The sequence below is a fragment of the Vanellus vanellus genome (genome assembly GCF_965231255.1).
Source record: "Vanellus vanellus genome assembly, chromosome: 15".
NCBI lineage: Eukaryota > Metazoa > Chordata > Aves > Charadriiformes > Charadriidae > Vanellus > Vanellus vanellus.
In genome coordinates this window covers 4,876,128-4,890,745 of record NC_138920.1, presented here as the reverse complement: position 1 = coordinate 4,890,745, position 14,618 = coordinate 4,876,128, and the positions used below count along the sequence as shown (strand labels likewise).

General features: G+C 41.0%; 1 protein-coding gene across 1 annotated transcript in view; it reads right to left on the bottom strand.

Moving 5' to 3' along the window:
* Positions 1–14,618, bottom strand: part of PTPRT (protein tyrosine phosphatase receptor type T) — a gene marked incomplete at both ends in the record, with an annotated part of 470,881 nt that overhangs the window by 276,773 nt on the left and 179,490 nt on the right. Inside the window, 2 exons of the mRNA XM_082491049.1 lie at positions 72–153; positions 6,102–6,373. Coding sequence (XP_082347175.1) covers positions 72–153; positions 6,102–6,373 — 354 coding nt within the window. The remainder of the gene's footprint in view (positions 1–71; positions 154–6,101; positions 6,374–14,618) is intronic.

Below are 14,618 nucleotides of genomic sequence, written 5' to 3'. Positions count from 1 at the left end.
TGGGTAAATCACTCCTTTAGACTGCAAAGCCTGGTATACAACACACAGTTAGGAAAACAAAGAGCACTCACTGCATGGATGGGCGAGAACTCTGACTTCATCCACAGCTATGTACCCTGGGTGTCCTTTCAAAGAGACGGATTCAAATATCACCTGAAATACAAAATGAGAAAAAGGTTTCTTCAGAAGAGTAGCTACACCAGTGATTTGGCCAGTCAGCCGTATTCTGCTCTTATTCCAACGTCTGAGTCATTCAATGCATTTCATCATTAATATTGAAGGGACACCAATGCAGTTCAGTACGTACATGCATACCAAGGACTGAAAAGCTGTTTGATACGGAAAACAAAAAGTTAGAGCAACATTCATTAGGATTAGAGACAACTATGTGCTTCTTCCATTTGGAAAAGCAAAAAACCACACTTACATTCACTTTAAGCACCAGTCCAAGAACACTAAGTGGATAATCAGTTGACTTGTAGTTCTTAGTATGCGTTGAAAAGTTGTAAAATGCTGTACGTGAGATGAAATTATTTTATTGACTCAATAACCCTGCAAGGATTGTTTTGGAGAGAACCTTGATTTGACATGCATGGTCACTGCAGTATTAGATAGCAAATTACAAGCAACGGATGATCCTGGATTCTAGTTAGCGAACTGAAATAAGATTATCCCAGATATAATTTCGGCCTTTCCCTGATTTAACAAACAGAGTCTGAGAATGCACATTCTTAAAACATCACATGTAGTATTCCTCTACATTAATGGTACACTAATTAACACGTTCTATTTTATTTATGTATCTGGACAGTGGAAGTATTCCACTAATTTGTGTTTGAATAGACATTTAGTTACAGATGAATAAAAATGTCATTCTTCCCTATGGCTGGTGACTTTACCTGGAAAACTGCCCTGACCTGGAGTATTCTGTTACTAAAAATACACAGGCTATCTGAAAATTGGTGGTGAGGAAAAAAAGTCACTAAAAAACTGATAAAGGCATCATTAAAACTGAGTTAACTACAACCAAATAAGCTAACTAAAAAATTCAGAAGAAAATAGCATTAAATATGGTGCAGTTTCCCCAACAATTAAAGGATAGTAGGACACGAGGAACAGGAAATGTGGCAACGTTAAACTACAATAGAAAAAAGAAAAACGCAGACCGATTATTTAACATCTTGGTAATTCCACCTCTCAAGTTAGTGATTCGGTTCCCAAAGAAATGAAGTACTATACTATTAAAAAAAATAAAAATGAATGGGTAGAGCTGTAACGGATGTTGCCCTCTGCATTTGAAAGGGACGTACCCGGGTTCCTTCCCTCTCCCTACGGCAATGTTCACACTGTACGACGCTGCTCATTTTTGCATGAGTATACAGTAATGCTTTCAAGGACAGAGCTAATTAACATGTTCAGCCGGCACAGTTATTACTATTAGAGCAGTATTGCAGTGCAGCTACTTGTTTCGTAGGAGGAAGTACTTCAGTAATTTGTGACCTCCAAAATCCATTACTAGAACACAAAGTTAATTACTTAAAGCCAGTTTTCAGCGCTTATTTCCAGACTAAATAAAAGCTGATAGTGCCAGCCTGTCGCTCTTTAGCCTCTTCACCATCTCCTCCATCAGAAGACTTAACACGGTAAAAGATTCAAGCGTCCGAATGCTGATCGCTGCACGCTCAGGCTACGAAAGTAGACCTGTGCGTACTTCGTAAGGACGGAATTGCCGTTAACCGTTTTGCTTTGCGTTTGGGCTTCCAAAATCTAGTTTTTACTCATGTTTCCATGATTTCCTAAGGCCTGCTCCCCCAATCCAAAACGCATCCAAACGCGAGATCTTCTGAAATATGTCCATTAGAAAAAAAAGACATGATAAAACCAGGTACAACACAAAAATTAACTGGCAAAGATATAAACTAAGAAAAGCTCAAGTGCTAATTACATGTAGAAACAAAGTTATACTCCAGAGGAGGGTGGACAAAAAATAGGCTGTCCAAGGAGCAATAGGAGGAAGCAAGTCCCTGAAGATAAAATAATCAAAAAAAAACCCTCAACAAGTGTTTTGTGTTACCAAGGTTCTTGAGAAGCTTTTTAGGGACTGTATAAAATAAGAGTATAATGCTAAGTCTTTAGTATGGAAATTACAATTTATTTTAGAAATGTCATTCATGATTAAAAATTACACTTACTGGGAAGGTCACGTAAGCAACTACCGCGACTCCCTTCAGACCTGAATTAAAATGCAACATTACAGCTACAGAATTCTTATTGTAGTTTTGCATTTGCAGGAAGCTATAAGCCACAATGAACCAGTTCTCAATTTCCAGCAAGCCAAGAACTTGGGAAGAAAAGTCCTCCAAGGCACTGGCATTAGCTAGTAGCGCATAGCAAAAGTAAGCACCAATACATCCCGAATTGTCTTCTGTTAATTGCCGACATCTACAGAGCCTTTAATACAGCACAATATAACTTAAGACGGTAACAACCGAGTCAGCTTCTAAAAAATCTGTGCATTTAACGTTCACATTGCTGCAGAGAACACTGAAAAGAGTGGAGGCTTCCTCTCAACTCACACAATATTGTTATTTCATTATGTTATCTGGTATTTATTATCTGTTCTGCTTTACATTCCGATATTCTTGTTATTTCCCAGCTTAAACTTCCACATTGTTGTCTTTTTCTGTATTTCGCAGCATCTCAGCCCTATCAAAGCGAGAAGCACAGAAGTACCGAGGTTTTTCCTGAAAACAGGGATTTGAGACCCAACACGAGGAAAAGGCAGGAATCCACGCTTATGGGGCCCAGTTCTGCAGATTTCACACCGAATCTCTCTCGTGTCCTTTTAACTTCAGTCAGAAATACAGAACAGTGGTCGAAACATGGCCACTTAACAGTGTTTTACATTTAAGGAACTTCCCAGAAACTAATACAGGTGACAAAATGCAAAGCTTTACTCTTAAAAAACATTCTTAAATGCTCCTGAGGAACTGCAAATACTAAGCCATTTCACGTTTCCTTGCCCAATACACAATCCTACATTTCACTGCAGGTCTATACCAACAATACCCGTGTTAGCAAGGTAGCCTGGCTCATCTGTTGTGGTACAACAGTTCTCTTCAGGCACGGATCAATAACGTTCCTTGCTATACATCAAAAAACCTCTTCCTGGCAGACTCCAGCGCTGCCCTTGCTGCATTCTGGGACTAAGTTCATCCTTATGGCAAGCAGTAATTCAAGATTACATGTATTACCTTTCTCCAAGAACTATTACAGCTTTTTCTCGCTACCCTAAAAACACTGGCAGGCTGGGAATCCAAGCACGAGTAACTCTAGGGTAGATATAAATCTCCACCACCCCCACGTTTACACCTCATCAGAGCGCTTCTGGATCCAGAAGACCCCCTGTGACCCTTGCACACAACTGCCAGACCTAACACACCCCTGGCAGCTGCCTGGGTTACTGGTTTTCCGCTGGTCGCAAAGCTCAAAGTACTTGTCAAAGCCTCAGACCTAGGGCAGAGAGCTGCAGATATTTTGCCTGGCCGAATCGTCAGCGCACACTGCGATTCAAGACGGTGTGCCTTCTGTACATCGAGAGAATAATCCACATTCCGCCTGACGCAGGCTTCATTATTTAGGAAAAATGCTATTTTTTTCCTGTGTTACCTGGTGCTTTTGAAATACAGACCATGCTTACAAAGAGTTCTCCAGGCATGCAATTTTGATTTCAAGCTGGCAAATAACACTGCGATGGCACATCCGACATTGTGAGCGTGAAATGAGACACTCCCCAGGCAACAGTACACCCAAGCTTTTGTCATCTTCCACCTCTGGACTCCTTTAGCCAGAAGTGTTACTTTAGGCTGCCAAATAACAATAATTTTCACTAAGTCCTTCAATGTGTTTTCCTCTTCAGTTTTGCAAGCTTAAAGTTTTATTTTCCTTTTTTTTAAAAAAAAAAAAAAAAAAGAAAACAACATACGATTAAATGTAGAAGCTCACAGGATTGCAGACCATCAACAAAAGATGGTTTATAAAATCAGGGACTGATGATAGATCAATCTATTAGAACCTCCATAAGAGTGGGAATAAGAACACAAAAATAAGCAGAAGGAAAGATCACCTCCGTTCATCAAAAAGTAGGAATGGAAACCCTTGCATTTTCTAGGGAGAAGCCACTCCTAGGCAGTTACTGCTGCCTTCCAATCTGTTCATTTTTGCGCTGCAGTGAAAAATTCTTGTTTGATTTAAAGGATTTTTTGCTCAGGAAAAGCAAACTTGACCTGCATAAGGACTTGTAAAGAAGTACGGCAGGCTCAGGAAGTCGACTATTGGTATATCTAAGAGTAGGATCTCTCTTCGTGCGAGATCAGACTGCCTTTTCCAGGTTTTTCAAGCACTGATTACCTGGGTGAAAGATCATTTCTGTTATCTCTGCGGAGCACCTACTATGAAGCAAATTCTGGTTCATGACCAGGTTCCTGTTAATATGAATGGAGTGTAAGAACTTTAATATGACTTCAGAAGAAGTGACAAGTTGTGCACAGCCCTTAAAACACCACTTTCCATGCATTTGCATCTCTTCATCTCTTCCTCTCACCCTGCATAGTGTGCTCTATGTATTCTGCTGTTATCCCCAACCCTTTTTCAGAGGTAGAACATTAAAGCGTTCTACTCCGGTTCTTATTTTATAGAACCCCTACCCAGTTATTAGAAGCAAAAAAAGAAAAAAAAAAAAAAAAAAAAGCAGCTTTTCTACCTGCTGTTTTCTATCCACAGACTATTCGCTGCCTTTTCACTATTAGTATCATATGTACATCAGCTTTTCCTGAAAGGTGCAACTACTTCCCAGTTGTTTGGGTTTTTTTTTTGTCTTGAATATAAAACAAGACAAAAACACACCTTCAACACCTAACAAGATATATACCAGTCCATTGTGTGCAGTCTTATTTAAATAAAACAATGACTGCAAAGTTGCCATGTGAAGTTTAAAGTGGACAACTAACAAGTAGCTGTAAAATTAATATAACCTAAAACTAATTTACCCACTACATTCCTCAACTTTGCGCTTTTTAAAAAAACACCAAACCACCAAATCCCCTAACAAAACAAGTCAAACTGTTACAAGAAGTAAAAAGAAGAGGAACAGAGGGTCTGGTGAAGAGTATAGTCATGTTGATAACATGGTACAAGATTTCATTAGCAGCTTATGTACTTCCACCCCTCATAGGGGCACAGGAAAAGTCCAGACAAAAAGTTCAGTGAACAGATGTTCCTTCTTACGAAACCAAACAAGGGCCAAAAACCGTTTAGGCAAATTTATGCAAAGGTCCAGTTACACATCTAGACACTCAGTTGTATTTACATTTACACAATGCCATGGAAAGTGTCAATACAAGTCTGCTTATCTGACACTTTAATGATAAACAAGTGGGTCTTAACCTGCCACTAATTTGACTCCCGGCCGTCTATCCATCACTCTGCGACCTGGCAACAACTGAAGAAAAGGGGTGAAAATAGGAAGAAATATGTGAAGATGCCTATATAACCCTTTTGCAAGAAACTGCTATATATAAGCTCATTCTGATAGGAAAAAGTCAAGATACCCATTGCTAATAATAGCTTAGCTCATATCACAGTATGCTAGGGATTGGAAGGGACCTCAAAAGATCATCTAGTCCAATCCCCCTGTCAGAGCAGGAACACCTAGATGAGGTTGCACAGGAAGGCGTCCAGGCGAGTTTTGAATGTCTCCAGAGAAGGAGACTCCACAACCTCCCTGGGCAGCCTGTGCCAGTGCTCTGTCACTCTCACTGAGAAGAAGTTTCTTCTCAAATTTAAGTGGAACCTCTTGTGTTCCAGCTTGAATCCATTACCCCTTGTCCTATCACTGGTCGCTACTGAGAAGAGCCTGGCTCCATCCTCATGACATTCCCCCTTTATATATTTATAAACGCTAATAAGATCACCCCTCAGTCTCCTCTTCTCCAAACTAAAGAGACCCAGCTCCCTCAGTCTTTCCTCATAAGGGAGATGCTCCACTCCCTATCTAGCCAAATGTTAAAAAAAAAATAAAATTAAATATTACAAACTCATACCTGATAAAAATGTGGCCAGAACGTACTGATGGCAAGTTCTGCTTTCACCCATCCTTCTGTAACAACCCCCGAGACGTTCCATATGGGATTGCCCTGTGGTCCTCCGTTCACCTTCACGTAGACGTTCAGAGAGCCGGGACTCGACCGGTCTCTGCTGGATAAGTAATAGTGGAAGTCGATGCAATGTGTGTCATTTTCCTTCAGCGTAGGCAACAGCAGGTGAGCCTTCTGCCCAGACGCCCGCCCAGAGCTGTTCACCATCATGAAGGAGCCTATGGAGAAAAGCAAGAAGAGAAGAAAGAGTGGTTTTTCTTGCTTTTTTCAGTAAAAACAGTTCCATTAGAAGAGTCAGTGATTTCCTTACAAGCCAGAAAACAAAACACTCAACTGAAAAACTCAAACTAGCCATTTTATGCTAGTTGGTAGGTAACAGAATGAAAAGATATTAAAATTGCAGGGTATATACAGAATCCCAGACTGGTGGGGGCTGGAAGGGCCCTCTGGACCTCATCCAGTCCAACCCCCTGCCAGAGCAGGGGCACCTACAGCAGTTGCACAGGACCTGGCACCCTCCCTTTAGGTATTTATAAGTACTGATACACAAATAGACTCACCAACCAGAACCACTTTAATGAGATAACTTAAAAACTCAAAATAAAAATATTATTTTGCTTTTATTAGAACCTTGTGGTAAAACAGTCACTTTAAACAAAAGCATATTCACACTCCAAAGCAGCAATGAAGTTCTCCTACGGCGTACAGTCCCCCAAAGGTACATCTCAATACCAAAACTACAACAATGGACCAAATTCTCAGCTGATGTTTGCCTATGTGGCCCCTACCCACTTTGTGCCCATATCTCCAGCTGTGAACCCTGTACCTTGGCACGATAAACTTGTGAAGGCAGTAATGTGTTAAGAAAACCCCAATTTTCAAAGCCCAAATGCATTAGGTTTGTTAGCACAAGAGCAACACCTGAACTAGAAATAACGCAACAAGGACAATTATTCTTCTAGGAGGGAAGGCCGGGCTGAATTTAGGGAGGGAAATACGTGCTGAGGCAATTTATGAGTTTGTTAACCTGGAAGCTTGCATCATATTAACCATGCAACTTGATGTTGAACTCACATTTTGATTCATCAAGCAGTTATTTTACAGCACATTGTGTCTCGACTCATCTCTTCACAGATGCATCAAGGTGACAAATGTTAGCAATAAGGGAAAACATTATGAGAGTTATTTGATTCAATTCTGCTTAAAGGATCTCCTTTATGTGTGTACAGACACTCACACTCAGAAAAAGTTGAAGAAAATAGCAAGAGCGGGGGGGGAGGGGGGAATATCTGTGTGTCAGCAGCCAGGCATGGTAATTTTTAATCAAACGCAGCCCTCTTGACACTCTCAGTTCTGATGCTGCTGCCAAGGCATGCTACAAACGTTATTTCTCTGCTGGCCTCTCGCAGTTCACAGAAGATTGAGTTTGCAAAGCCCTGCCTCACTTCTAACCCACTGACTTTCCCTATTCCGTGCCCCAGCAGCGCGACACTCAGATGAGCCAGATAAACATTTTGATCAATTCTGTGCAGGGAACAGCCATATATTCTAAATTTATATCAACAAGATACCAGCAACTTTCTCCCACAAAAATGTTTCCTCCCCTGTGCTTATATGATATAGATGCATTTTGTAAAGGATTGAAAAGCACGGATGCAGAAAAGTTCCCCCCCCCAAAATCAAAATCACCCACTGTAGAGAAAAAAAAAAAAAAAATCACCCACTCTAGAGAAAAAAAAAAAAAAATAAAAAATCACCCACTCTAGAGAAAAAAAAAAATTAAAAAATCACCCACTCTAGAGAAAAAAAAAAAATCACCCACTCTAGAGAAAAAAAAAAATAAAAAATCACCCACTCTAGAGAAAAAAAAAAAAATAAAAAATCACCCACTCTAGAGAAAAAAAAAAAAAATCACCCACTCTAGAGACCTTGGAAAATTCAAGCACAATGCAAGCACAGCCAGGGCAGAGGCCGCACTAAGAAATATGCAAATTTATAAGCAAGACGCTCTCTGGCAATCCTGTAATTTCATTTCAAATCAAGAAATTCCAGATTCACAGTAAGGACTTCAACAAACATAAGAGCTGAACCCAAACTTTTCAATTTCTCCCTAATAATCCAAGTCCATAGGATGGGATCCTGGCAGATGTCGATCTGTGTCTTCTCCCAGTCAACCACAAAATCCCCTTCTTCAGCAAGTACCGTATACACACTATTATTAAAAATCCACCCAAAAATAAACTAATGTTTTGAGAAACCGCAATTTGGATTCTGTTTCTGCGACCTAAGATAATTTATTGTCGGAAAGCACAATTGCCAACCGGCTTGAAGAGGCAGCACGGCCTGACAGTCACGGCGGCAGGCTGGAAACCCGAGAGCCTGGTTTCCAGGACCAATTACGATGCTCATTTCTATGATTTCTGTCAGTACACATAGTCTGCCTCATCTTCCTTTACAAATAAAGCACGAACAGTCGTAAGAACCACTCTTCTACTGAGAATCTGGGAGGAAAGCCACTGTAGATCTGCTGAGTGACAGCAGTACAGCGTAGAGGAGTAGCGGGGCTGCTGTGGAAAGCACCGCTGCAGCATTTCAATGCCATTCTGAGGGACAGTACAAGATACAATGAAGACAAGTCCTACATTTGCCAGATCTCAGACTTGAGGACAATGGTACAGTCGATTAAAACACTTGGTAAAGAAAAGCAGAGCTCCTGTGCGCGCCCAAGAGTTCTGACCAAGCGCCTGCTACGCTGGGTAGGAACCCAGGAAAACCGATTTTTGCGCCATCATTGGGGCATGGATCACAGGGCACATCATCTCATTCCTGGGCACCTTCCTCAACTCTTTTTTTTTTTTTTAATTTGATTAATACATGGATTCCTACCTTAAAGAAGTACTCTGAAGCTGTATTGTGTCTAACACAATATGGTCTTGAACTGCACTGAGGTAGGTAAGTGTTTCAATGATAGAAAAAGTTAGGGAGTATTTCACTTTTACAGATTCCCGTATAAAAATAACGAGCTTCCCTCTGAGAAAAAAAAAAAAAAAAAAAAAAAAACAAAAAACCATCAGCTTTTATAAAAAGTTCAAAGCAATAATTACAATTTTATTTTCTGCCACCCACAAAAAAATGAATCACAAGCTATTCGCGGTATGACAATGGCCTTTCGTGCAACTGCTGACAATTCTAGAGGGAGTATGGAGCCTGAATCTAGCGACTGACAACACGAGCAAGAAAAACATCCATCCACCAAAAAGCACTTAGCAAAATAATTAGTCTCAGTTACTAAAAGAATAGCCTTACAAACGATTGTCATATGCAAATTATTCATAGCATCTTATTTATAGCTTACGATTTGTTTTTAGGCCTAGAGATACAGGAGAAAATACTATGAAAACTGTCTCCAGGAAAGTCCTGTTAAGAGGTTTTATTTTACATGACAGTGGAAAAGATGGAAAATTTCCACTTATACTGCCATCTCTGTCAGAGAAAAGTACTCACACCTTGCTTAAATCAGTTTGCCATCTACTAACTATACCACATTCCTCCTGCAGAGACTTAGCGGGGCACCTTCCCAACAAACCCTCTCCCTGGCTCGTCCCGGCATCACGCACAACACCTCAGGCCCGGCCATCGTCGGGGCTGGAAACTGAGACTTTCATCAAGGCTATGATTGACATCAAATACAAGAATACGCTGATCTACAAAATTCAGTTGTGAGTAAATTATACCCTGTAGTCTATAAATTGGCCTCCAAATATACCCATCTGTACACGGTTTTTTTTTTTCCGCAGTGTGAACTCGAATGGGTATCTTGTCCCCTGACTTCTAGGGCCTTCAAAAGGTTGCTCTGCCTGCTCTGAGATCAGCAGCTGAGATCCGCTGTCATATTATAAATGTCCATGCCCAGCGGAGCTTGTCTGGGAAGGATACATCCCTTAGAGGTAGGTGAGAGACCAGGAAAATTGCTCCCACCAGAAAAAAAAATAAAAAGTATTTCAGAGTCTTTTAAGAACAAGTGTGGTCTTCCTTATTATCCTTAATAAAAATTGACATATTGTGATTCAGAGTCTGACAGCCTTCTTTAGGCTGAACAGAGAATTGAAGCTGATGGGACTTACTCTCAATTTATAGGCCTATATGTGCAAATAAAAGAGATACAATCTGGTCTGGCACCAACAAACCACTTGTCACACTCTCCGCTCATACAAAGAACTAAGGAATGAATTAACATGTCACAAATGGAAGTTATCGATCAATGGATGACTGAAAGCCACTTAAATGTCTCCAGGCTAGAATCTGAATAAAACAAAAGGTATCTTGGAGAAACGCTTATTTACACCATTGCATATCCAATTTTAAAAAATAATAAGAGTAGGAAAAATAATTTAGCCACGTCGTTTTGTTTACATTCATCCAGAAGTTCAAATGTCAAAGTCAACACTGCGCTGAAAAAAATGAGTTTGGGGGGAAAAAAGTGACCTATGCTGTGTAAAAGTTCTTTTTTTTTATTTATTGGACACAGAAGTATGTGCTCATTAAAGCAGACTGAATATCAGGTCAATTAAATTTAGTGCTCTTGGATCAACAGCTTAGATTAATTAATATCTTGCTGGTTTTGTGCCAAATAACCAAAAATGAATGTGTTCTGTTCAGATCAGTCAGAAGCAAGGAGGATGGGAAGACTACGGTAAATAAATTCATTTTTAAAAATCCGTTCAAACGACAGGAACATAAAACGGCACTCTCTCATAGTTATTAAACATACCACTGAAAATTGGGGAATTATACCGTGAAGTGCTCTCTGGCTGGCCATAAATTTCAATTTTTCCCCTGCTTGGTGCATAATGATGCCTTGATAAGCGTCCTATTATTGATGCATCTGCAACATATATCCTCTTTTTGGAGCTGAAACGCTACTCCGTAGCAGATGGTGGCTATTGTGTTTACACATCAGCACTTTATGATTGCATTTTCTCACGTCTGCAGTAAAAAGAAAGCCGTAATTGAGTTTTTAATGGCTTTGCACATTGTTCATTAAGATTACATGAGTGTGTTCTGACAAATGACAGCTGAAGAAATGAGGCACCGAGAACCCCTCGTGATCACCAGACAGACCCTCAGCTGATGCTGTTTCACTGTTGACTTTGAAGAACCGTGCTGTTTAAAAGTGAAATTATAGCAACCATTAAAGACTGAATGCAAACTTGAAAAGAAAGCTGTCAAAATGCTCAACTGCAAAACAAGACTTCTAAAACCTTGAAAACCAGAATCAGGTACAGAATGTTCTTTTAAAGAGCAAACTGCTTCCCCACAATAAAGGAATAGTTTTCCCGGCAGCTCCATCAGGTGTACGAGCATGTTTCAGACACAGCTTTGCTTGTTTCCCAAGAACAACTCTTCTCTCCAAGCAAGCAAGTCTGCCACCTGTCCTTGTTAAGGTAGAAGGAAGCAACACGGCAGGAGCTGGGTTGGAAGTGCCTCAGGCCGAGCCCCTGCTCAAAGCCGGCTCAGCTGCGAGGCCAGATGAGGCTTCTCAGGGCTTCTACCTGCCGAGCCTTACAGGCCTCCCAGGAGGACCGCCCACCCCCTCCGGGAAACCTGCTCCATTGTTTGACTGCCCTCATTGTTTTTCCTTACATTCAGTCCAAAACCTCTCATGCCAACTTATACGCTTTGTCTCTCCTCCTCCAGACACTCACTGCAGTATAGATCCTAACACGGTACTCCTGACAACCTCCTTGTAGGCACTTGGGGGCCACCGCTAGGTTCCCCCAAAGCCCACCGCTAGGTTCCCCCAAAGCCTTCCCTGCCCCAGGCTAAACAACCCCCGGTAACTCCTCAGACACTTCTTACAGGGCAAGTGCTCCAGCACCACAGACCTACTGGCCTTTGTTGACCTTGCTCCAGTTCATCAGTCTCTGTGATATTATGACACCCAAATCTGGGCACAGTACACTCAATGCAATCCAACGAGTGGCAATGAAAGGGGGACCACTTCCATTTGGCTACTGGCTATGACCCCGTCAAAACAAGCCAGGATGCCATTAGCCTCCTTCGCTTCCAGAGCACACCACTGGCTCCCATTGAGCTTGCCATCTGCCAAGATCCTCAGGTCCTTTAGACAGAGCTGTTCCCCAGAAAAGTCTACTCCTATGAATACCCAACGCACAGGAAAAAACTTCCACACAGACCGTGTGGTTGGATATCAAAACAAAGGACAGTTCATGGTCAAGAAGAACAAAGTTATTTAGAACAATATTAACTACATTGGCAGCTTTACAGGTGTGATTTCTCACCATACTTTTCACCACCCTTTGAAGGCGTTACAGAGCACAGACGCAGCACAGATCCTAGTGGGACGCTTCTGCTGACCTCCCCCTCCTGAGACTTTACTGCTGATGACTTTACTGCCCCTTACCTGCTCACCTTCTGAGCACCCCATCTCTTCTACTGCAGCCTCACTTCTTTTAAGGAACAGTGCTCCCAAACATCTTCTGGAAATCCATTGCAGTGTTTTTGAAAGTCATTTTAACAACAAAATCCAATTTACTTGCCTTTTTTTTTTTTTTTTTTTAAACATCGAAGTATTCCAATAGATTCGTGAGGTGTGACTTTCCTTTGCACGAGTGCTTTGGCTTTTTCCCAGAATTTCATTCCCAGTGGACTAGGATCAGGGTCAGAGCCAGTTCACTATGGTATACTGACCTGGAAGTCCTTTATCACGGGTATTTCGACAGAAGGACAGATCAAGCCAGAGGCGCCTACGCCAGCCAGCTAAGCAAGCTCGTGCCTTGCCACATACCATGTTTTAGCACAGCTTTTGGTAAAGCTCATATTCGTAATACTGTCAAGTCAATCTGAACACCACAGAACGGATATTGAAAAGCACCTACGCCCAGTATTAAAAAAATATGTTTACGGGCAATATAAGAAAAAGGTCCATCTACCTCCACACTTGGTTTTGAGCAGCAACAAAGTGGCCACTTTAAGCAGAACATAAGAATGAGGGTACTGTGAAGCAGAATCTACCATTTCAAGCTTCTGACAGTCAGCTATATCAATATTTTTGAAGTCAAAAGCTGCATCTCCCCCTTTCATTGATTAGCCACAGACTGATCTTCCTCCCATAATTTTTGTTGAGTCAAGTCAGGAATAAGACTCCGTCAACAAAGCTCTATAGTTTAATTATACATTGTGCCGAGGAAAATAAATATTTCCATGCACTTGCTTTAAGCTATTGCCACTTAATTTGTAGTTCTTATTTTATGAAAAGGTATTATTACCTACCTGCTTCACACTTCCCACGTTTTTATATCCCTTACTCTTCATGCTCGTGTATAACAACTGAACAAGGCTCAGAAATCTCTTTCCCCTGACTACTACAGACCGCAGCGTTTGGACAGCCTCAGAATTAAATAAGGTGTATCTCATAGCTGCTATCCCTTTTTCAAGTATTAGGACAAAATCAGACCCATGGGGTTTATGTCTCAAATGTGGGTCATGCTAAATTAATCCACTAGTGAAATAAAAAGAGTTTGATTCACAGATAAATACGAATATAAACAAGTTGAGCTCAGTATAATTCATGAGAACAATACATTCGCTTGGGAAATCGTCGGATAATAAGAAAGTATTTTTTTAAAGAGACAGCCTACTATTTGGAAATTGCTTTTCATCCGGAAATTATTGTCATTAAAAGAATTACGTTGTTGGGGTTTTTTTGTAAGAAAAATCTTCTCTGGGAACAAGACTGACCCCATACTACTTCAGTGACCGCAAATATTTGCTGTAATTATTTAAAGAAAGTGAAGATTGCGGCATAAATGCTTTACCTAGTCTTTCAGGGAAGGCTAGCGTGTAACAAAAGAGGGTCTGGTTTGCCCATTTCCAAACGTCCTTGGGAGGGGAGAAGTTTGCAATTCTTCTGCTTTATATAAAACCAAGTAATGATAGGACACTACTAGGAGTAGGGAAAGCGGGTTTCCCATGGTTTCATAATTGCAAACTGCAGACTTCTTCATTGATTCCACTGATTGAGCCATAAATGACTGCTGGCATTTTCAGTGGCATCCAGACACTCTTACCAGTAAATCACAGGTGTTATCAAACTACAGTCCTTTTACAAATGTTCTCCCAGGTCTGAATAATGGTGACCCACAGACGCCGCGAGATGCTAACAACCCAGGAATGGCCTCCGGCCAAGTGACAGCTTCCCTTTATTCACTCCCAAAGGAAATGCTGAAGTAGGCGACATCTACTGCAGAGGCTTTATAATCCAAAATGGGAAACATTAAACCACTCCTGACAGAAGAAACAAAATGAAAATATATCAAAGAAAAAAAAATACCACATTTTAATGGCTTGCCTCTTTACATGCTGGTGGATCAGAGTCAGCAAGCCCTCTTCAGCTACGAAATCCAGATGGAAAGAGATCAAATGACCGACCAAGCCAACAAG